This window comes from Epinephelus moara, chromosome 1 (assembly GCF_006386435.1).
Source record: "Epinephelus moara isolate mb chromosome 1, YSFRI_EMoa_1.0, whole genome shotgun sequence".
Lineage (NCBI taxonomy): Eukaryota > Metazoa > Chordata > Actinopteri > Perciformes > Serranidae > Epinephelus > Epinephelus moara.
Genome location: NC_065506.1, coordinates 30616348 through 30640383, shown reverse-complemented (window position 1 = coordinate 30640383; position 24036 = coordinate 30616348). Strand labels below are relative to the sequence as shown.

The 24036-nt window shown below is 41.1% G+C and overlaps 1 protein-coding gene across 1 annotated transcript; it reads left to right on the top strand.

Annotated features, from left to right (window-relative positions):
- The first annotated feature begins 972 nt into the window (after positions 1 to 972).
- slc22a31 (solute carrier family 22 member 31) lies at positions 973 to 24029 on the top strand. Its single transcript, XM_050040263.1, has 9 exons — positions 973 to 5349; positions 9487 to 9590; positions 10250 to 10404; positions 15915 to 16083; positions 17249 to 17394; positions 17809 to 17917; positions 18463 to 18677; positions 19960 to 20071; positions 20430 to 24029. Exons 1-9 carry the CDS (start codon positions 4918 to 4920, stop codon positions 20860 to 20862), a joined length of 1875 nt encoding a protein of 624 aa, XP_049896220.1. The 5' UTR covers positions 973 to 4917; the 3' UTR covers positions 20863 to 24029.
- Positions 24030 to 24036: the final 7 nt, after the last annotated feature.

The window sequence follows — 24036 nt, the reverse complement described above, 5'->3', positions numbered from 1 at the left end:
ATTATAAAACTGTGTTAGAGATATTGGGAATGTGTTAGTTCTAGTTAATAGAGCAATCAGCTACATTTTGATATAAGATCTGACAGTCTGTGATGATTAATGGTCGCTGGCAAACATAATTTCATCACAAGTTGGGTCAGCTGTGGGCAGGGTTGTGCCAACCAACTGTAGAATCAAGAGCTGTAGCTGTATTTTGAGAGATTAAAACTATTTTGGAAGTTTAAAAACAACATTTATATTGTTAATTACTATTTTAAATGGTCGATGGCGAACGTAGTTGCTTATAAGTGTTTGGTTTTAAAAACAAAAAATAGGCAGATACTCTATTAAATATATGTTTTCTAGTTCTTCTTTGAAGTTAATGTTAAATTTTTTCCATTGGTTGCTTCATTTTTTAACACTAACAGGTAAAGGTAGCATGCACATCCCAAAAAACTTAATGCTGGGTGCTGGACCAAAAGGTAAGTATGAAATAAAAGATAAAGTCCGCACACCAGAAGCTGCTCCTTGAAAATTTATTTAGATGTAACGTTTCAGGCTCCTGCCCTTCATCAGACATGCAGTGAAGCAATCTTGCTTCATTTTTTGCAAATGATTGTGAATCAATCAATCAATTTTATTTATAAAGGCCAATATCACAAATCACAATTTGCCTCACAGGGCTTTACAGCATACGACATCCCTCTGTCCTTAGGACCGGTTGGTGATGGGGCTGATTGGCACCAATCCACAACATGACCTGAATCACAAATCACCTAATTTTAGAGAACATTTGTGCACATAAACCACTGAAACATTTATTGTAGCTAAGACCCTAAGCTAAATACTGTAAAGGCATAGTTCAGATTTTTTGAAGTGGGGTTGTATGAGGTACTTATCCACAGTCAATGTATTACCTATGGTAGTTGTCACTCAGCACGCCCCCAGTTTGGAGAAGCAGGCTGGAGTCCAACACAGTAGCTAAACTGTGTACTGCTGTGGACAGGGTCAGCAACAAAATGTATTTTAGCCTCATTCTGTCTGTGAAATGCCCTCAAATAAATGATGAAAGAAAAGTCAAACGTTGATTGAGGAAATTATTGCAAGGCATTAAATCATAAGAAATCAGGAGTGAACAAATTAAATGGTCTAAAAAGTCTGAAGAGTATTTGGCTGTCAACTTGTAGTTTTCCAGTCAAATCCAATCTAAGCAATTTCAGGAGGCCATCTGTATGCTTTGACCCCTCCTGACGGCAGGCCTGAACACAGGAGCTGCTGCTCTTCCGCTGCCTCCATCAGTTAGTTAGTTTGTGTTATTGTGTGACTTTGGTGAATCTGAACTAACCCTTTAAACACCAACGTCACACAATAACACAAACAAACTGATCGAGGCGCGGAAGATGCACAGCTGCCGTGTTCAGCAATGTTAAGTTACTGTTTTTCTTCAGAGGAGTCTAGCTTCATTTTCCTGTTGGAAATCACTGTCTGACTGCAAAGTAAAGCACTGGAAATATTAGAAACGCAGCGTACATTTAAACTGATACGGATGTTTTTAGGTGGCTAAAATACATTTTGTTGCTGACCCCTCCACAGCAGTACATTGCTTAGCTTCCATGTCGGACTCCAGCCTGCTTCTCCAAACTGGGGGCATGCCGACTCACATCTACTGTATGTAATACACTGTCTATGGATAAGTTCCCCCATACGACCCCAGTTCAAAAAATCTGAACTTTCCCCTTTCAAGTAATTAATATACATTTAAATAACATTTACCTCAACATAAAGACCAGCAGAGTTATTATGGTGGTCCAGGAGACCAGTTTCTGTTGACAGCAGGATGAGGTAACGCTCTGCTGTCAGAGGTCTTCAGTGTTTCCCAATCCGAATGCTTGAAATTCCTTCTGTGACACAGCTACCAAATTTGTTACGTATGAGAAGCAGCCTGGGAGAGCTCACTCGCTCAACCTGAACATCTCTGACCAAAATCACATCTCTGTTCATATCAGAGCTATTTATCAGGCTTGTCATTGAGAATAATAAATCATTTTATTTTCAAACATCTTCATATAGCTTTGTCTTTATCTAACTCAGGCTCATCTGAATCCTGTCACCAAACAGATTACATAATTTTGCCAAACCTATTTATGGCACTTATTGCAGTCACCATTATAAACTGTACTGTCACAATGCAGAGAAACCAGTTTGTCTTCATGAGTCATCACCTGGATTTGCATGAATCATAAAAATAAGACAGTTCCTTGTAGCTTGTGTCTGGACTTCCAGTGTAATGTAATATGATGATTCTAGGTAAAGCCACACGGAACAATCTCAAGTCACCTGCTGAACATTAGCACCATGCATTTTTTGATCCTGAGGTCACAGATCCCAACTGATCCACTGATCCCACTACAGACAGTGTCAGCTAACACTCAACACTAAGGCCAAGTTTAGTTTCAGGCTGAATAAACCTCTAGTATCTGGACTTACTGGCACTTCGAGGCCACAAATGTAGCACTGAATAGGCAAAATCAGGCAACTAAAATAAAAAATAAATAAATATTATAATACATAGCTGCATTTTAGAGGAGCTGGATGTATATTAGGACCTAAGTGATAAAAACTGACAATCGACTGACTATCTCCTCTAATATTACAATTTATTTTTTTGTGATATCAGAAATATTTATTCCTAACACCAGAAGTATCCTGTAAAAGTTCAGTCCTTGATATTAAAACTGGATTTTCAGTAAGTTTTTAAACACAAAGTCTGCATTTTAAAGCTGAAGGTGTTTTGTTCGACACCACTGGACATTTAGGGGCCAGGCAGGGTCTTATGAAAGACACTGATGCATTATGGGAAGTGTAGGATCCAGCTTTTGGGGGCTTGACCCACACTGTGGACTATAAATGTCAAGATATATGTTAGGATAACTCAGCCTCTGCCATTCAAGTTTATGATAGTTTACTAAAACTAAAGAAAAAACTAAAAGCAGGTGTTAAAAACATTTTAGTTAACTGAAATGAAAATAAAACTAGACTTAAAGAAAAAATGAAAAATACCTGAAACCATATTGTGTACATAGAAAACAAACTAAAATTAAAAATATACAAAAGTTGTAATTTCAATCTTTGCCACTTTGGTCAAGTTGGTCAACACAACAGGGATGAGGAAGCCTTAGTGCGTGTGCTTATTGTCACTGGGATGTTTCCGTAACTGTGAGTCAACTGCCTTCACAAAGTGCTGTGTTTTTATTGTAATACCTATTGTGAACTTCTTATATCTTGCCTCTGAAAAATACCCCCCAAAAAAACCCAAACTAATACTGAAACTAATAAAAACAAAACTGAAACGTAACACTTTTAAACAATTAAAACTAAAGTGAAAGGAGCAGACCCACTGTGGACACTAAGTGAGAGTAAACTGAATTAAAATAAGAAAATTAAACAAATCAAAAAAGAAAGAAAGAAACTATAATAACTCTGCTGCCGCTTTGAGTTTGACCCTTTTTTTTTTAACTCTGTCTATCAATTGTATCCCAGCTTCATGAAAGTGCACTACTGAATCATTTGACAACAACAGGGGTTGTAGACTTATGAGTTACAGTTTGCTCATTTTTAATGTCCGACTTCCATATTTCTAGCTATGGATGGATTATTGAGGGGGGCTACCACGTACTGGCTCCACGGCCTAAAGGGTCAGGGCTCCCTCTGACCTTCATCTGCAAAATATCACTTAAATTAACGCGTACCAACCGGGAGACCGAAATGACAACAAAGAGACAAAAAAAGAGCATGAAAAGATACAAAGGGACTGCAAATAGACACAAAATAATGACAAAAAGGGGCAAAACTACCACAAAGAGACACAAAACAACAAGAAAACAAACATAAAGTGACACCAAACAACTAAGTAGAGACACAAAACCCCAAAAAGATGTACAATGACTACAAAGACATGCATAACAACAGAAAACAAAAGAGGCAAAACCAAAAAGTTTTGAGCCCCTTCCCCACTGCACAAAACCCCCACTAACACCTGCTTACATCTGACTTTTTAATGTAATGGGAAACTTAACAATCATCATCCACTCCCACGTCAGATGACTCTGCAGTAGTCACTGGTATTTATCTGCTCCGGCTCTGATGGGCATCGATGGCAAATACAACACCTGGGTGAATGCACTAATTTTAGCCCCTTTACCAGGGAGATGATATCATCGTCTGCGCTTACACATCGATCCAAATGAGTCTGCACTGAGTTCAAAAGAGAGACTGAATAAGTAAAGCTCTCACAGCGCTCCATGCTGCTTTCTACTAACCTGTCCGGTCTGTTCATGACACACAGGAAAAAAAAACACACACACAGAAAGGCATACTCGTCTGCTGCAGAGCCGTGTGCACAGCTCTGGTCTACTGGCAGTGGGAAAGGAGTCTGTTGCCTATTTCAGCGGGTTTACCCTGTTTTAAAAACACCTGTTGACGCACTAATATTAGTGTAAAATGGATACATGTGCTCCTGTGCAGTAGGGGGGGTGGGGCCTTTTGCATGTCTGCACCCAGGAGCCTTTTGTCTCATACTCCGCCCATGTTGCTAAGAATGAAAAGTGAATTTAAACTCATTTAAAGCTGCCATATTTTACTATGTAATCACGAGCTGTCACAAGTCATCTGCTGAGTCACGTGGACGCACAGATCCAAAAATAATTTGATTGGTGACAGATGTTTGGTAACTTTAGTTCCCTCTTTCCCGTCTCTGTTTGCTGACTGTTGTTCTGTGACTCAGGGGCCACCCTGCACTGAGTCACTGAGGCAGCCCAGCAGGTGTCTCATAGGTCGACCCCAGCTGCCTCCGCCCTCCTCATCCTCCTCTTCCTCCTCCCCGCGCGCTTTACCTGCTGCTGTGTAGCTGAGCTGTCGAGCGTGCGCACTCACTGCTCAATGGCCCCAGACTCATGCACTCCAACAAACACTCGTCTTCAAATGGATTATGAGACCAAGATTTTCCCTCACATCGGCGGCTATGGACGCTACAACCGACTCGTGGTTCTTTTCAGCTGGTTCCCAAACTTGGCGGTCATGCTGAATCTATTCAGCGACGTCTTCTACACCCTGATCCCGGAGTCGTATCACTGCAGGACGGACCCGCAGCTGCTGCCGTCCGCTTTCCTCCCCAGCAACTTCTCCAGACAGGGGTACCTGAACCTCACCATCCCCTGGGTGAACGGCTCCGGGCTCAGCCACTGCGAGTTGTTCAAGTATCCAGCGAACAGCTCGGAGTTTTCCGAGAAGGTGCCCAGGGAGAGGGTGTCCTGCACCGTGGGGTGGGAGTACTCCCATGTTGCGGGGCTGCACAGCAACTTTGTCACGGAGGTAAGGGACTGTTGAGCCTGCTGGTCGTCTCTCAGGGCTGTGTGGGTGTTTGGCTTCAATTTGGAGATGCAGGGGTGAAGATGAGAAACAAAAGATCCACATTTTTAGGCTGATATAAGAGTCACAGCCACAGCAGTGCATCAAAAACATCTTTTCTGGATCTAATTTGACTGCATGTTGTTGATTTTATCCATGTTTTTATTTACCCCATTTTACAACTAACTGTCACAATATTTATACAAAGAAACAACATCCTCCCATTTACATTTATATCATTGGCTTTGCTCCAAGATGGTGGTGCTGAATTGGATTTGCTCCAGTTTCCGCTCACTAGCAGGAGTTTATCTCAACTGAAAGCATGTGTGGTTATGAAGACGGCTGTTGGCAGCAGTCAGTCAATATTTGCTCAGGCTGAACAGTTAAAACTGTGTTTCACTCTCACCTTTCAGCCGCCTGACACTGCAGGGTCACAGGTAGCAGCTCACACAGGCAGTGCAGACATTACTGCTCCTTAGACCATAGAAATACAGTGTAGGATTATAAACTCAAGTGTTGACTGTGAGGTAGGGTGTGCGAGGCTGACTATGGATCCTCTGTGTGTCTCACATTCTTCATGGCGATGGGTTTTGACATGATCTTGTTGTGCAACCACATGTGTATTCAGGCAGCAGAAAGGTGTTTATCTTCCCCTCTGTCTGCTTCCTTGGACCTCAGCTGCTCAAGGATCCATCCCAGTCTGCAAACACTGATAACGGGTTCTAACTAAAATATTTCTCAGTGTGACCCCGTGCAAACACCTCCCACGAGCACACTACATCTGTTCCTGTGTCGCACACTAAAACAACATCAGAGGAGTTGGTGTAGTATCCAAACCACGGCGGTTACAAGGAAGACAGAGTCATTATGGGTAATTGTCCCTCGAGGTCTTGTGTGTGTATCACGGCATCAAGGAATTAGATCCTGGCAGTAAGGAGAATTTTCCTTGTTGTTCTTTCGTGACGCTGCAGGGAAGTCTGAGGCCTCCATGTTCCTTCCTGCGACCCTGACCGCCTCCTTCGCCAGCAACAGCTTCCTGTGGACATGACGTCATTTGTTGCAGCAAGGGAAGACTTTAATGGAGGAAAAATTGAGCACAACACAATAGTGCTCATCACCTTCAAACACAAACAGAGTACAGTAGTCTTTTACTATCAGCTGGGGAAAGCTCAGAATGTCTTTTTGTGAGACAGGTGTCGATTAACTGAATCTCTGAGGTGATTGTTAATGAGCGAGCAGCAGCTTGTGGATGTTCGTTCTCTTTCCAGAAGCCATTTTCATTGATTTGACTTGATACATTACAAAATTGTTGCAGTGTTTGAACCTAGTGCACCAGCAGGTCAGACTGTTTGACCTCCTTGTATGCCTGCACTCAGGGCTCGATCACCAATTGTGAAAAAGTTGATGAGGGACACTATCAAAATCTAGTTCTAAGACCTTCATATTGTGCTTTTATTGAACATATCCCAAAATGAACTTGTGTTTATTCAGATAGCCACACAGCAAACACAGCAGCAGCATGGAGACACTGCGCACAATACACACATGAAAAATAGGCAATGCGGTTACACAATCTTGACATGTATTCGATCAGCACTGCCTGGTTTTACTGCTTGATCGGAGTTTGGTCTGAGTTTCAGAGAAAGAAAGAAAGAGAGGCGAGTCTGTCTCTTGAGCTGCTTCTATACTGTCTTCTTCTATATTCAGTCCATGGTGGCAGCATGGGTCATCCAGCGGAGTCTTGCTGGGGGAGAGGAGGGATATCTAGATACTGGTTAGATGGAGGGAGGTTTACCACAGTTCATTTATATCCCTTTAAATACTTTATGAACAGCAGCTGTTTAGTCATTCATTCATTCTGTAAGAGCCAAAATTTGTATTTAACCTCCGCTGTTTATTATTTGTTAGGCTGCACATTCTTCGGTCACTTTCACTTCCGGTTGTAATTGGCACAGGTGTGGGTTTCACATTATTTTCACATTTCTCAGTTGTTTGTTTCATAAATAATCATAAAAACGCAACGCTGGACTTCGGCATGGATTCTTTGAACGAGTCACAGTTAAGAGCCGGACTCAGCCTCATTCATTTTCTTTAACCTCTTATCCTGTTGAGGGTCGCGGGGGGGCTGGAGCCCATCCCAGCTGACATCGGGGGAGAGGCAGGGTACACCCTGGACAGGTCGCCAGACTGTTGCAAGGCTGACACATAGAGACAGACAACCATTCACGCTCACATTCACACCTACGGCCAATATAGAGTCACCACTTAGCCTAACCTGCATGTCTTTGGACTGTGGGAGGAAGCTGGAGTACCTGGAGAAAACCCACGCTGACACAGGGAGAACATGCCAACAACAAGCTTGTTCAGTTATACAAGTATAATCTTAAATTGGTAAGGTTTAAATCACAAACCATCTGTTCAAAGAATAAGTAAAAAACAAAAAGGTATGAACCTGAGTGAGTATTTAATACCGGCTTTTGGTACTTGGCAGTTTTTGGCGCTCTGAGGTTTGAGACTGAGGGGTCTGTGTCATTGGTCCGACAGCCCATTGGTCCGACATCCCATTAGTCCGACGGTCCGCAGTGCTGAACGGCTCCCGGCGGGCGTATTTCTGCCTTGATGGTGCGCCGCGACCGGCTCTGGGTCAGCTGGGAAAGGCTTGAGGCGGAGCAGGCTCACGGCTTATGTGTTTGTCACTTTCTTTTTCATTTTAACCCACACCATGATCTTTTCCTAACCCTAACCAAGTGGTTTTTGTGCCTAAACCTAACCAGACCTTAACCACAGGGCATCATGATGATTTCGGAACGGACTTCGGAACAATGGGTTTAATATGGTCGGAACAATGGGATGTCGAACCAATGGGCAGTTCCCGAGACTGAGCACTAATCCCACTGAAGTTTTGTGGATGCGCAGAGATGTAGCATTGTTGGGGGTTTGTTTTTAGTCCTTTTAATGTTTCGATCCCAAACTTTGAATCTATAATGTCTGTAAAATGCTTTCTACTGTCATGAAATGTCCCAGCTGCACACAGAGCACATGGTGGAGCAGACAGAGGGAAAGGAGAAGAATTCTCTCACAGGCAGCGACCGGTTACTAACCAGGCGTGGAGCCGCTGGCAGCCTCTACTTTGTGCACTACTTTGTTCTAATGTAATAACACTGTCAGCAGACGTCTTAACTCAATTGGGAACGACAGGATCTACATTCCTGCTTCCTCACTGAAATCTCTCCGTGTTTGTGTCAGATTATGATGAATGCAGCTCGTTGGCGACAATTTGTTCGTGTACCTTTTTAAGTCTTTGAATGTTCCAATCATATTTCAAGAATAAATTGAGTTAACCACATATTTATGATGTATACAGATAACCCCTAAGTTATTTGGGGAGTGCTTTAAATATACTGCTGCTTATCAGATGTACCCTGCTGTCGTCTGTTTTCTGAAGCATGCTGCAAGTTTCTAGTCTGATTCCCTTCACTCCAGGTAGCCACTGTTTGAAGTCTGAAATGTTACCGTATACTGTGAAGCATGCGTCAATCACAACCATTAATTGATCTCACTAGCAAGGTTATTCTTGATTTAGCTCGTCCCTCCGTGCATCAGACCTCCATTGCTGCTCACAAACAATTATAAACTCATTAACGAGTCACACAAGGTGACACATCCCTTTGCAACAATGAACCTGGGCATTGTAGTTTATTTTTAACCAACCTCATGTGAACCGTCCTGCTGCCGCAAATACTCACTGTAGCACCTAATGTGTATTAATCCACAGCTGAAAATAGTCCCCAATAAATGCACTGTTTACTTCTGTTTGAGTAACATTTGCTAAAAACCACAGTGCCCAGACATTTTAGGAGATTAATGAGCCTCTTTTAGGAATTAAACTTTATATTTGTGACCTATCTTTCAAGATTTAAGTCTTGTGGGAAGCAGGTTTGGGACTGAGTGCAGGAATTCAGCCTTATTGATTAAAGAAAAAACACTAACCACATGAAACATTTTTAATTGGAGCTCATAAAAATGTTGTACAACACTTAGACAGTGAGTTTAGTTTTGGCTTGACGGTATGTCGACGTACTTCTTTGTCCTCCTCTGCAGTGGAACCTGGTTTGCAGCGACTACTGGAAAATCCCTTTGCAGCATATCTGCTTCATGACAGGATGGATTCTGGGATACATCCTCCTTGGTACATTGTGTGACTGGTAAGTAATAATTATATTTAACTTGGAACCCCGGTGTTCGATATTAAATACATAAGAAAGACACTAACATGGAGTAGCCTTCAATATCCAAGGAATTGCAAATTGAAGGCCACACAGTCAAGATAACTAGAAATATAGCTATATATATATATAAATATATAGGTTCCTTAAACACAGCGTGGAAACACTGCTGATCAACTGAAAAGAGAGATTTTTTTTTCTCTGTGCACTGTGTTTATTTACAGCAGCCACAAGATATTTGATTCAGAAACACAAACCAATGGGTGATGTCTCTTTGGCTACGTCCATTATTTCCTTATAGTCATTGATTATGAAGTGAAAAGTTCTGTAAAATAAAACTGTACCTAGGGAAAAGCCATTACAAAATAAAAGCAGACTTTTGACACATGTCATTTTGAAATAAAAATGACTCTTTTATAAATTAAAATAAGTATAATGAAAATATCTAATAGAGTTGAGTTTTGGTAATTTTTAAATTGATTTCACAGTCTATTAGTTCATTTATATATTAATCACAATTTATTCATATGCTTTTATTCTTTAAATGCTTGTTTACCACTTGTTTAGCTCCCTTACTTCACTTGTGTATGTTTTGTCACTGACAGATAATAGAAACATGACTGCATTTGTGTTTCCAGGTTTGGTCGTCGGCTCTGCTTCCTCCTCTCCATCAGTCTGTCCAGTCTGTTAGGGGTGGCCGTGTGTTTGTCCAACAGCGCCGTGGTGTTTCTGCTGCTGCGTCTCTCTCAGGGCGCCATGCTCGCCGGTGTGTTCGTATCCTCGTACATTGCCAGTGAGTATCCTGCATACATTTATCTCTTCTCCCACTTATCCTGCGGTCAAGCTTCCTGTAGCCTTATTCAGTAATCGACTTCTCCAGGGGACTGGGGAGCCTTATTCAGTAATCGACTTCTCCAGGGGACTGGGGAAAAAAACAACCTCAGCTGCCTCGCTCGTAGCCACTCACAACTTTGTTTATTTTAGAGAGCACTTAAGGATTCCTGGGCTTTGCTCTGAGTCTCTCACTGGTGCACAAAATGTCATTTTGTGTAATCACATTTCTCTGATTTCATGTGATGCTGGATTTGAATGTACAGAACAAAATGAAAATAGGTAAAGTAGCAAAGCAGACACAAGAAATAAGCAAAATTAAAAGCCAATGGATAACGAACAGGAGAACAGTGGCACATGAGCATTACTGTATATCCAATTATTCACACTTCAAGACGTGCTGCTTGTTATTATGTTTAAGTGTCATTAGAAGGAAGGAAAGTCCCTCAACTCCATATGTTTTTAAGGTCTTTGTCTCAATATTAAGTACTTATTTAATTTAATTTTCTTTAGATTGACGTCATATTTAAGGTCTTTAAGCAGCCATTATGTTTCAGCCCAGAGTTTGCAGTTAAACATATGTATAATTTGCAGAAAATCTAATGTTATGTAAACGTTAGATAATGTTAATGTAATTAAACGTGGCCTTGTGTCTTGTGCCAGTGTAGAGTAAAGTGCTGTCACGCTAGTTGCATATATGTTGTGTCCAAGGAGCAGCTACACAGTCCGTTTCTTTTAGTGCTTTACCCAGTCAAAACAAACATTTAGATTATCATTATGAGAAATACTGTATAAAGATGCCTGACGTAAGCCTCTCTACGTGGCTAACAGGTGAAATATCTTATCGGTCAAAGATAAGAAAAATTCCATTGTGCTCTTAACAGAAGCAAACTAGAAATCCTACTTATCTTTATTGCAATCTTATCTTTATTTAAAGAAGCACAAACAGTTAGACTTTTAGTTCTGACTTCTGAAAGTGAGTAACAAGAACTAAAACACAATATAATGACAGTTTAAAGTCAGTTTAATACATATGACACAATCATTTACTGGTGACAGGTAAACAGTTTTACTGTCATGGTTTTTTTTTTGACAGGAGATTGCAAGAGTGTAACAGTATCTCCCTGTTAGTATCATCAATCACATAAATATTTACCTCTTGCTTTCTATATTACTTCCTGTTTGTTTGTCCGAGTAGGATTTATGTACAAGATAATGGCTTTATATGAATTTTTCCTTCGGTGGCTGGCTTCAGCATCAAAACCTGATCTTTAATCGTGGCTTCATAGATAAATAGATGCAGTTATGGAAAAATATTCCAGCCACTCCTTATGTAGAATAATCAGCACATTTGTATACGTATCAGTAAGAATTCAACAGTGAATTAAGTAAAGATATGTTGTAGATAAATGTAACCTTATAATGCAGATTATCTGTAATCACTTTCCATCCCCTCCTCATTTGATGTCTCTTTACTATGACCTTGTATCAAAGACATGTATGTTTTAGCTTTCATCATTCAGTCTCTGATAATTTAATTACCTTCACCAGATCATGTCTATTAGTCAGACAAAAAAACACAGTGGGTGCACAATACGCATTTTGTTATTGTGTGAAAACTTCAAGCTAAAAACTGAACTGAAAAGTAGAGATTTTAGTGATTCACCTTTGGATGGTATCTAGTAATGGACAACCCAACTCAATTTAAAAAGGGCACAGCAGCAACTGCTACTGCTGCTGCTGCTGCTGCTGCTGCTTCACCTCATTTCTCTCCTCTGCTTAAGTGTTCCTGACTGCATGCAGTTAAAATCAAAGTACGTGTCACCTCCAGACTGGCTCTCGAACTTTGACCCACTCTGATTATCAGACTGAGAAATATTTTGAATTGTATTGATAGTTTAGCTGTTGTTAAACACGGCCCTCCCCTAGTTCAATTCATGAGGAATGTTTGTCTTTTTTGGATTCTCCGTTTACTGAGTGATTGATAACAAATGATGATTTTACTGTTGAAGTAGACATTACTGTTAAGATCAATTAATACACAGTCAACAGTTTTGATCCCTGGTCACATTGCAGCATAGTTAGGTATCTTTCAGATATTGTTGAACTACTTTCCCACGATGCAATGCACAAAGGAAATAAAGGAGCTACTTTCAGCTGCAAAAAAACAAACAAAAAACATTAACAAATCATAGCAATTTTTGTAAATGGTGGTAGACAGCTTTGTGAACTAAATTAACTATAAAATCATTTTGATGTCTGTTTGTGAAGTTAAAGTTGTTATCCTTAAGATTTCCATTCTGGTTGATTTGGTGGCACTCATGGTTACTGTTGGTAACAATCAGTGTAATTTAAAACGACAGCAAATTCTCCTTGAGCAGCTACTTTATTAGAAATATAACAGTGCAGCCAAACAAACTCACATTGTTTTAATTAAAGGTTAAATTACAGTAATGTCGTAAACACGATCCGATTCCATTGTTAACATGGTGTAGTGAGTAGTTTTCCAAAATGAAACATCCTGCAGTGTTTCCTGAGAACCTGAAGGTGATTTAAATCCATTGTGGGAATGGCGGACCCTGCCACCAATAACTCAAACTACTATGTAGTTTGTATAGCGGCTGTGGCTCAGGAAGTCCAGTGCGTCATCCACTAATTGGAAGATAGGCGGCTCAAGTATCCTAGGGCAAGATACTGAACCCCAAATTGTGTGTGAGTGCGTGTGAATAATTAACTGAGTAGCAGATAACACCTTGAATGTTACCTCGGCCACCAGTGTGTAACTGGGTGAATTTGATTTGACATGCATCGCTGCACATATGGTATCATTTCCTGTTAGTAGAAAACAGTTGAGTGTGTTGGTTAATATATTAACTGTATGGAAATATTATATTTTATGGAATTGGGACTCTGTGGTTCTCTAGTTTTTTGGAAATGAGTCATGACCTGTAGGCTACATGTTTATACTGCTCTCCTAAAATCAAAGATATGATCTTACGTTATTGCTTTAGCGTGGGCATGTTTATGACAGAGTAGAGGAGTTGAAGGGGAATCTCAGCTGATGACAAACTGAAGTGTGTTGTGCCGAGCTGAGTGACAGCAGGCAGCTGGTTGGTTTTTCTTTACTTCTACCTCTCAGCTGTCCTCATTCAGGGGGTGTAACCCCTCTGTGGTGAAACTTTGGCTTCCCTCTTTCACGAGATGACTTTGTGAGACGTCTTTGGCTAGTAGGGGAACATAGTGTATAAAATACTGTGTGTTTTCTTTCTGGAACTGTCTAAAGCGGCATAAGAAATTATTTACGTTAGCACTGACACTGTACACATTCCTGTGTGGGAGGTGGTGGTACTGGGTGGTGGTCTCATCTGAAAGACACACACACATTTTTCTGTTTTTGATACACACACACATACTCCCACATTCCTGTGAGGTCAGAGCTCGATTGAGTCCAGATTTTGTTTTTATAGGTTAGGCTGAAGTTGGGCTGGGCTGGGCGGGATGAGGGCCTGAGAGAAATGTTTCTGAGCGATGTCCTGCCAGTGCTACTCCTCCACAGAGACGAAAAACAGAAAAACAATAGGACTGAACCGAAGGCAAGGAAATGAACAGGAAGTGAACTCCTCATTTTCCTCCTCTACCCCCCAGACAGGGAGGAGGTGGAAAGAATCAGAGGTCTGGGGGCAGGGAGAGGTTAAAGTTCAGAAAACACTTACACAACTTGACACACTTCCAAATGAGTTTACATCATTACCTGAGGCTAAGAGCACTTTATCTCTTAGCTTCTAGCATGGTGTTCTGGCTTAATTTGTTAATGTGTGAGAAAAAACTCAGATGTTATTTGAGATTAAGGTCACAAATTTATGACAATCTTAGAAAAATAGTTTATTGTCAAGGAACCACATTGCTTCATTTTGTAAGGTTGGATCGACCTCATCACATCAAAGACGCTGCAGTGGGCTCATTTTATTTTATAGTTCACTAACACATAACAAGCCGCACTTTGTATCAAATTATACCAAGACTTTATTTAATTATAATTACAAGATATTTTTGGTATTTATAACCATGACAGTGCACCAAGCTGAGCCAAATTGCAGGGGTGGTGCAGGATTGAGTCCTAAAACTTGGAAAAGGGTTAGCATTGTAGTGCTCATTAGCATTTAGGTTTTTGGTAAGATGTGTGAAATAAAGTCTGTGGTTAACACAAGCTTAAGAGACTTTCATGTTTTTGTTTTACAAGATAAAATATGTCAGTAAATACCCCGCTCATGAGTTCTGAAGCTTTTATGTGTCTTAAGAAAGGTGATGGCTAACAAGTGGCTAAATGAGACTACAGAACGTCATCACACAGAACACAGCTTTACAATTCTGTTGTGGTGGTGACGTTTTTTTGGCCACAAAGTTTATTTTCTGCCATAATCTGAAATCCAGTGGAAAAGTCCCACAGGCCTACAGGAAAAGATCACCCCTCCAGCACTCCACAGTTAAATTTTTCTACAGACAGGAGGCGTTTTTATGTGTTTCAGGATAAGAAGCTCTTTTTAACGTAGGTCAGATGTGGTGTTCGGTTTCCTCAAGTACCCAAAAAATGAAGGCAGAACTTAACTTGGTTATGATTCTGGCAAAGTATTTTATCCATAATAAATGCGTTTAGCAATTATAAACCTCATATTGGTGTTTTTCTGAAGGACGTTGAACACTACATGAAACTGCTTTTTGTTTAGACCCACAAAAAGGCTACAAGGACACTTGACATCTGTATGTCTTATGATATCTTTGTGTAGTTTGCAGTCCTGTGTTGTTTAAATAAAGAATGATTAAAAAGTCAGTATGTTGCAAGAGTCGCAGGACTCTGTTTACTGATGGTCAGCAGGTGTCCTGTGGTCGCAATTCACTGCTAAAAGTTACTAAAACTATCCCCTCCTTTACTTTGGCTGCAGAATCAAATGTCCGCAGCTTAGAGTGGCTGCAGCAGCTCTCCATAGCCATTGCATGGCAGCTCGTTGCAGGCTCCACTGCTTGATGTGTTTTGGCATTAGTTTTATATTTGGAAACCCCTCTTTTCATTATCTTATCACCTCTTAGAGATCTAAAGTAATCATTAAGCAACACTCCTCCTAATTTAAGTAAAGTTAGATAGCTCTATGAATCAATATGACACATTTAGGAGACAGGAACACGTTTGGTTCTTTTTATTACATTTTATTAAAATGTGTTGTACTTCTTTCCCATGGTCAGATATCCTGGTAACGAATCCCATGCCACCATTGCACGATAAGTTACTGCTCTCTGTGCTGAGCCAGTTCTACATGAGGGCAACAAAATAATTCAGTATAAACACATTACAACATTCTGAGCTGTATGTGTGAGGGCGTTCGTGTCCTGACAGGAAGTGAATTGGGTTTGGACAGATGTATTAGTTTTGTTTCAGCTGTGTTTTGATGTTATCTGTCTGTCCCTGCTCTCTCTCAGGGTTGGAGCTGTGCGACCCTCCTCATCGTCTCATGGTTGCCATGGTCAGCGGCTTCTTCGGCGTGTTCGCAGAGCTGCTGTTGCCGGGCATCGCTGTCCTGTGCCGCGATTGGCCTGTTCTCCAGGCTGTGGCCACTTTGCCTCTGCTCCTGCTGCTTTCCTATTGGTGGTGAGTAAGGTGGAGATATCGTAGCATGTAGAGGTGGACACATCATGTGTGTGTTTGGTGAAGCATTAAGGGCAGTTGATGACTCTACAGTAATAAACATTGATATGTTTGATCTACAAATATCTGATATGTTTGTAGTTGCTCCTGTTTCATGCCCACACCTTTTAACAGCCACACCTGAATTCAGTCATTTAACCACATGTTTAAATACATAAACCTACTTGGAAAGTTCTTGTGACACATTTGTTTAGGGAGTCTCATTGAAACCAGGACTGCTTTAACAAGAGAGAGTTATATTGGCAGAAGTAAAATATAATATGGTTAGTATGTTTTCATTAGTGTATAATCACCTGAAAATAAGAATCGGTGTGTTTTCGTTACCTTTGAATGAGCTGTTTGTATCTACATAGGAAGCCAGTCCTTGTTTTCGGAGTCGACCATGTTGCACCGTCATGTTTCTACAGTAGCCCAGAACGGACAAACCAAAAACTGGCTCTAGATAGGGCCATTTGTGTTTTCGCATCAACCATCATAGGTAGCAGCCCCTCCGCTACGAACTGAACAGCGTTCAGGTTTCGTAACATGAAACCTGTTTATTCAGTGTTTTTATTGGTTTAAATCACCCGGTCTGTTTGTTTTGGAGAGGAGGAGACCTCTGTGGGTAATTTGGCTCCTGCCAAAAACTTCCTGAACAATGAACACTGAAGGAATCCTAACTGGGAGTTCACACTTGGCACACGGGAGAAGTTTCAGCTGCAGTCGTCACTGTTAGATGCCACTAAATCCTACACGCTGTTCCTTTAAGTCCTCAGGAGAATGAGTGTCTTTATCTTCAGTTAGTTTCACAGTTTATTGTGACATCATATCCTGCGCTCTGGTGTCTGAACTAAACTTCGGAGGGTAAAAATATCAAAGCAACTTAGATAGCAAAGCTTTGTAAATGAAAACACAGGTATCCAGATGCCTTTTAGATGTCAGTAATAAAGTGACAACAAATAATGCTGCAGTTACAACTTTTTCTTTTTCCTATACTCTTGCCAAGATGTGGTACCAGGGGAAAAACACAATTAGTGCATGTGTGCATCTCTTTACCCATCTGTGTTTATGTTTGAATGTTTGGGCTCTGTATCTCTCTGAGATGTGATAACAGAGTTGTTTCCCTCAGCTGTGCGTCAGTGTTTCCTGAGTCTCCTCGCTGGCTGCTGGCCACAGTTCAGATCCCCCAGGTGAAGAGGAGCCTCCAGGAATTCTCCACCAGGAACGGGGTTTGTCTGCGAGATGAAATCTACCCTGGTGAAAACATGCTGTCAGGTATGAACAAACAAAACGCCTGTGTACACACACATACTGGTATCAGAGTATTTCTTTCACAAGAAAAGTTTAAAACAATTATTGTAATGATCGTTGAAGTATTGGGGAAACAGGCAACATAACAAGCGTTATCTTGATATATCATTACGTAGAGCAAGAACAAGTGGTTTGCCCCTGCAAACCACTGCACTGGGTTGCAGCTGGAATAACCTCCAAACTTGGCCGATATAGTGATGTACCACATGTCATGTTTGATCATTTATCAAATCCATCTGTTGTGGAGATCATAAAGTTTCTGCTCGTCCGTTTGATCTAAGTGCAGAAGTATTACACCAAGCCTTAAAACCGTTGGCTCGTCAGGGATACATTGAATTCCTTCAGGTGTTTTTCATCCTTTTTTCTTTCTGTTTATAGAAATAGACTCAGCCTACGGAGAAGACTGTCAGTCGAGATACTTTACAGTTTTGGAACTGCGTCGGACTCGTGTTATCTGGAAGAACTGCCTCATCCTCAGCTTCACGCTGTGAGTTTTCTCTTCTCAGTATGGAAAAATTCACCTGACTTATAACTTATAAAACAAATATATAGACCCTATAATGAAACATCAGAAAGGAGCTCTTGTTATCGTGAATGTACGAATTAACTGTTCACAGCATCCTACATCTTTAAACTTCTAGACAATGTGTATTTAAAAACATTGGAAATACTTTTTCGAGTTGTGAACAAAAGCCTTCCCGTCCGTATTAAAAAAAAAATCAATTAAAAGAAGAAAATTATAATTGAAGAGGGCTGTTTTTTTATGAAACATGTAAAGTGAGAACAATGTAAAATACAGTTGTGTTTCAGTTTTGGGAGTCAAATTATGGGATGGACTCAATGCTGAGTTGAAGTTGTGTTGCTCTCTGTTGAGTTTCATAAAAGCCTTAAAATGTAAAATGATTCAATTTAAAATAAATGAGAATTATAATTCAGAGTATAATGTATTTAATTATTTATTTATTTCCTGTCTTTAGTGCTGTTGATGCAGAGTGTTGGGTTGATGTTCTAACTCTCTCGTCCCCTCTCCAGCTTCATCGGGACAGGCATCCAGTACTGTTTCACCAGAAACCTGCACAGTTACTCCTCCAACTTCTACTTCAGCTACTTCCTCCGAGTGATAACCGGAGCTCTGGCCTGCATCTTCATCTGTTTGTCGGTCAATCACTTTGGTCGGCGTGGTATGCTCCTGCTCTCTGCCATCATCACCGGACTGTCATCGCTGCTGCTGCTGGCGCTCACTCAGTGTACGTTACATCCACATTATTTTACTGTTAGTAAAAGTACCTGGGCGGCACGGTGGTGTGGTGGTTAGCACTGTCGCCTCACAGCAAGAGGGCTCCCGGTTCGATCCCTGGTGTGGGAGCCCTTCTGTGCGGAGTTTGCATGTTCTCCCCGTGTCAGCGTGGGTTCTCTCCGGGCACTCCGGCTTCCTCCCACAGTCCAAAGACATGCAGATTGGGGATTAGGTTAATTGATAACTCTAAATTGTCTGTAGGTGTGAATGTGAGTGTGAATGGTTGTCTGTCTCTATGTGTCAGCCCTGCGATAGTCTGGCGATCTGTCCAGGGTGTACCCTGTCTCTCCCCCAATGTCAGCTGGGATAGGCTCCAGCCCCCCCACGACCCTCAAGAGGATGAAGCGGTTAGAAGATGGATTATTAGTACCTCAAAATGAATCCTCTAACCATGTTCTGTGATGGCTAATGGTGATGACAAGATACTTAAAAACTTCTTTAAATGGCTGTCTAACATTTTGACAGTTTAACTTAATTGATTCATGCATTTCATGATAAAGAGCTGATTACTTTAAAGTCAATGAGGCATCACAGGGACCACTGACATTATTCTGCTCCTTGAACTGGAACCAGTTTCACAGTTGACTCAACACATTTCTCTACATATTTTGTTTGACAAAATTATATATATATTTTTAAATTCATAGGTCTCATAGAAGAGTGTGATCTGTCATTTGTTTATGACAGATTGTTTTTTGCCAGCTTAGATATGAAGGAAACACTGTAGATAATTGTCTTATGCTTGAGCTCAGGAAACAACACATGACTTTGATGCGTATAATCCATTTCCAGCTTCCCATCATGCTCTGAAAAATAAAATGATGCCATACTTACATTCACGTGATAAGTCTTAAGGTTGTGATTGTGCCAGTTTTGGGTCCCGGGCCAGAAAATGTCTGGTGGCTGCTGTAAATTTTGCTGCAGCTGTAATTTTTAAGCAGTAAATTTAAATGGCTGCAACTAACAATTATTTTCACTGTTGATTATCTTCTCAATTAATCGATTAGTTTGCTGGTCTGTCAGAAAATGGTGAAAAATATTCAGTTTACCGTTGTAAACGACATTTAAGAAGCTGGAATCAATAAAATTTTTGCTTTTTTTCTAACAAATTACTCAAACCTATTAGTTGGTATCAATTTAGCTGATGATTAATTTAATAGTTGACAACTAACTGATTATTGATTATGGTTGCAGCTGTAAAAATGAATAAGTTGTCCTTTTTTATGTGTCAGATCTGCGTGGAGGTCTGGTGTTGGTGCTCTCGGTTGTGGGTCTGCTGTTCTCTCAGGCTCTCGCCATGCTCAGTGTGCTGTTTGCCTGTGAGGTGATGCCGACTGTGGTTCGGTAAGTGTCTGTCTTCTTAGCCAGAGTGTCTGTAATTTTTTTATTGCCCACAAATCCCATTAAAAGGACCAGAACAGACAATAAATTAATCCCATTAAGTATTGCCTGTGCAGCTTCAGCTATTGTGAATGTGTATTATGCTGCTGCTAAGAATAGTCCCCTACAAACGCAGAGTTTACTTTTGTCTGAGTAATGTTTGCTAAGAACAACAGTGCCCAGCTGTTTTAGGAAGTTGTTTAGAGGACTTGGGTCTCTGTAGGAACAAATAGGCTCGGGGGTTTGAGTGCTACAAAGAATATCCAAAGTATTGTCGGATATTCTTGTTGACTTTTGTTCCTCTCCTCCCTCTCTCTGTCAGAGGTGGTTGCCTCGGCCTGGTGCTGGCAGCAGGTTGTGTTGGCATGGCCGCCTCCTCCCTGATGGAGCTGCAGAACAATGGCGGCTACTTCCTCCACCATGTCATCTTCGCCTCCTTCGCCGTCCTCTCCGTCCTCTGCATAATGCTCCTACCTGAAAGCAAACGCAAGCCGCTCCCAGACTCCCTGAAGGACGGCGAGTGCCAGCGCCGGCCTCCTCTCTTCATGTCCCGGCCGGACAGGGACAACCTGCCGTTACTGTGCACCCGGCAGCCTTTATCGGAGTATAACCCTGATAACTACTCCCGCTTGGTCTCTGCCACCAGGAGGATGTTGAGTAAAGATAACTTGCCTTACAGGATCGCTGTGCCTCTGCTGTCGGACAGTGAAACACAGGAACAAGACAACGAGGCGCAGAGAGAGGTTGTATCTTAACTCTGATAGCAGATCCTCCTCATCCTCTTTGTACAGACTTGGATTGCTCCTCCTTTTTCTAGACATACCTCCACAGACATCGTCCGCCTTTAATTATTGTCTAAGTCACTGGTTGGTCACAACTCAGCTGAAGAACTGACCTCGGCTTGGATGCAGTGCACTTTAGAGCAATGGCTCCAAGTCTCTTCTTGTTACATTTGTACTCTTGAAGCTGTTACTGTGCTGTGGCATTTTCTCATGTGGATTCAGGTGATGCACTGACAAACAGTGGCCTTCTTTAACTAGACTTTTTCGTCGTCCAAATATTTGTGAGGGTTAAAATTGTCCTCCTTTTGAGACTGTTACACTGCATGTCATGCCTGCTCTCGTGTGGTAAATCTCCCTGAGAATGCTCACACTTGTCATAACTTTGGCCAGTGCAGTTGAGGTCACATTGCCGCTCTGTGTGGAGGTATTCAAACCAAATAGTTAGACACTAGTTTCACCAGAGCGTGCAGCTGCTGCGGATCATGTGAGCAGCAGTTCTTTGTCCGTTTATTAGTAACTCATGCACTTTTCATTAAGTCCGTCCGTCTGAGTCACTGGCAGTGTCTCAGTGCTGAGAGGAGCCCGAGGACACACAGGACTGGTTCACAGTCTTTGTGGAGTCTTGTTATGCTTGTGATGCACACAAGAGGGCGCTGAATGATGCACTGGAGACTGTGTGATCAAGGAGTCAAAGAATACTTGTTAATCTACCTTGTTATTCCAAATGCTTCATTGAGAAGTAACTCCAGATACCAACCAGATGATATTGAATTCTGTGGCTGATGAGTTTTTCTGCTCTATAAACCACTATGTTACGAACTATTATTTAAAGTTGCTACTTTTACATGACTTTTCTTTTGAGACACTGAAAGTAGCTGATGAAGTGTAAATGTACTAACCACTACAGCTGGCAGATGAAAAGTAAATCCCCTCTGTCTTGTGGTAATTATGAAATGTGTCTTTGAGTTTTCTAAGTTAAAAAAGAGAGCAGTGTGGCTGTAATGCTTCAGAATTCAACAGGACCAACCTTAAAGGGACAGTTCACCCCAAAATAAAAAATAGTCAATTATATTTTTTCTCTTTCTTGTAGTGCTATTTAACAATCTAGATCAGGGGTGTCAAATATACAGCCCGGGGGCCAGAACCGGCCTGCCTATGGGTCCAATCCTGCCTTCTAGATGACTTTGCACACCTAATGTTGATGCACATGTGAAGGCGGAGTGGTTTCAGGAGCAGTTTGAACAATGAGTAGATACTTCATGTGAAATAGCCTCAGGGGCGTTTCCACTCTGACCAGAATGCTGCTCTCTGAAATAACAATGAATGCTTTCTATAGTCAGATTTAAAGATATTGAACATTGTGCAAAATATTGTCGACCAGCAGCTTCGGTAAAAAAGAATCTGTCTCAGACTTCTGTCTTAAAACTATATGGGTGGAACCCTGCTGCTGAGGAACTGACAAAACTTCAGATTGTACGTTGTTGGTAAGGCAGTGTGGGAAAACTAAGACATACTGTTGGATTTACACATATTTTTCTCTCTTCTTTGTTTTGTAAATGGATGAGCGTTTTCAGAATCAAAGAAAAATTTGAAGGGGTTGTTATTTATAGGTTATTATGCAGTGGTTTCAGTGGTCCGGCCCACTTGAGATCAAATCTGGCCGTATGTGGTCACAGAACTAAACTGAGTTTGACACCTCTGATCTAGATAGCTTTGGTGTGAGTTGCTGAGTGTTAGAGATATCAGCCGTAGAGATGTCTGCCTTCTCTTGAATATAATGGAACTAGATGGCACTCTGCTTGTGGTGCTCAAAGTGCCAAAAAAAAAAAACATTTGAAAAACTCTCCAGAAATCACGACCCCGTTACTCAAGATAATCACCAGACCTTGTGAGCAGTTTCATGTAGGAACTATTTTCTTTCTACCGAACTACACCCACCAACTGTATCACCACGCAGAAGGAAGCATGTATTTCAGATGAGAGGCTCGTGCTTGTGACAGCGCTTAATGTAAACATTTTAAATGTCCTCCTCAGCTGAGCTGTAACATTAGCTAGCCCAGTCGTGCTAAGTGAGCTAGCAGTAGATGCACGCTTCCTTCTGCACAGTGCCAGGTGTAGTTCGACAGAAAGAAAATAGTTCCTACATGACACTTCTCACAAAGTCTGTGGATTATCTTGAGTAACCGAGTCATGATTTCTGGAAAGAGACATTGCTGTTTAGTTTTTCAAACGTATGTTTCATCTGACACTTTGAGCACCACAAGCTGAGTGCCATCTAGTTCCTGATAAATAGCACCACAGATAAGAGGAAAATATTTTGGGGTGAACTGTCCCTTTCACCTAAGGGCATTAGTTATTTTCAGTCTTCCTTTTTTTTTTTTAGCATTTTTCTGTGTTTAATGTCAAACAGTGAGGACATTCTGTCTGTTGGTGCCCTCATATCTTGTGAGGTGAATGTAATTCAAAGGGTGTTAAACTCTTCAAGGCTGCAGTGTGTCTGAGTCAAAGGAGAAAAACCTAACACTTGATCAGCCTTCAGGAGAGTGTCTTTGTGTAACAGTGAGCTGTACGTGCATCAGAATTCAATTTATAATTTTACTTTCAGTGAACAAAGAGACTTTTTATTGATTGAAGCTCAGCCAGTCGATCAGAGAAACTAACTACCACTATTTGTGTTGAAACTCTTTTCTGTTAATTTGTCTGTCAGTGTCCTTGCCAAGTGAAAACCTTAGTATTTTTATCTTGTGCCATCATGTCATCAAGTAATTTAATCCAGTCAGATTTTCCTGCCTAGCAAATGTGTAAATTAAATTCAAAACATGCAAATCACCAACCTTATTAGTTTAGAAGCCACACGTGTTTTGCATCCCTTTACCCTCGCAGACCACTAGATGGAGCTGTGGACTTGTACTGTACTACCTCCTGTGAAAATGTCAGTATAGTGATGTTGAGGAATATTTTGTGTGTGTGTGTGTGTGTGTGTATGTGTTTATGCATTCAGTTTACACTGGTTTGACTTAACCCATGTATCACTGTCATCACACACTAACATTTGCCCACAGCTGCTTCTATCTGACAGTGTTACGATTGCATAAAAACAACCAGATTAGTTCAATAAACTCAACTTGGTCCGACATGATAATCACT

What these genes read in the sequence shown, in the direction of transcription:
- slc22a31 (XM_050040263.1), top strand. Translation starts at nt 4,918, where the DNA reads ATGGCCCCAGACTCATGCACTCCAACAAACACTCGTCTTCAAATGGAT. An exon ending in CTTGGTACATTGTGTGACTG is followed by an intron (nt 9,591 to 10,249) that starts GTAAGTAATAAT and finishes TTGTGTTTCCAG; the next exon opens with GTTTGGTCGTCGGCTCTGCT. An exon ending in GTGATGCCGACTGTGGTTCG is followed by an intron (nt 20,072 to 20,429) that starts GTAAGTGTCTGT and finishes TCTCTCTGTCAG; the next exon opens with AGGTGGTTGCCTCGGCCTGG.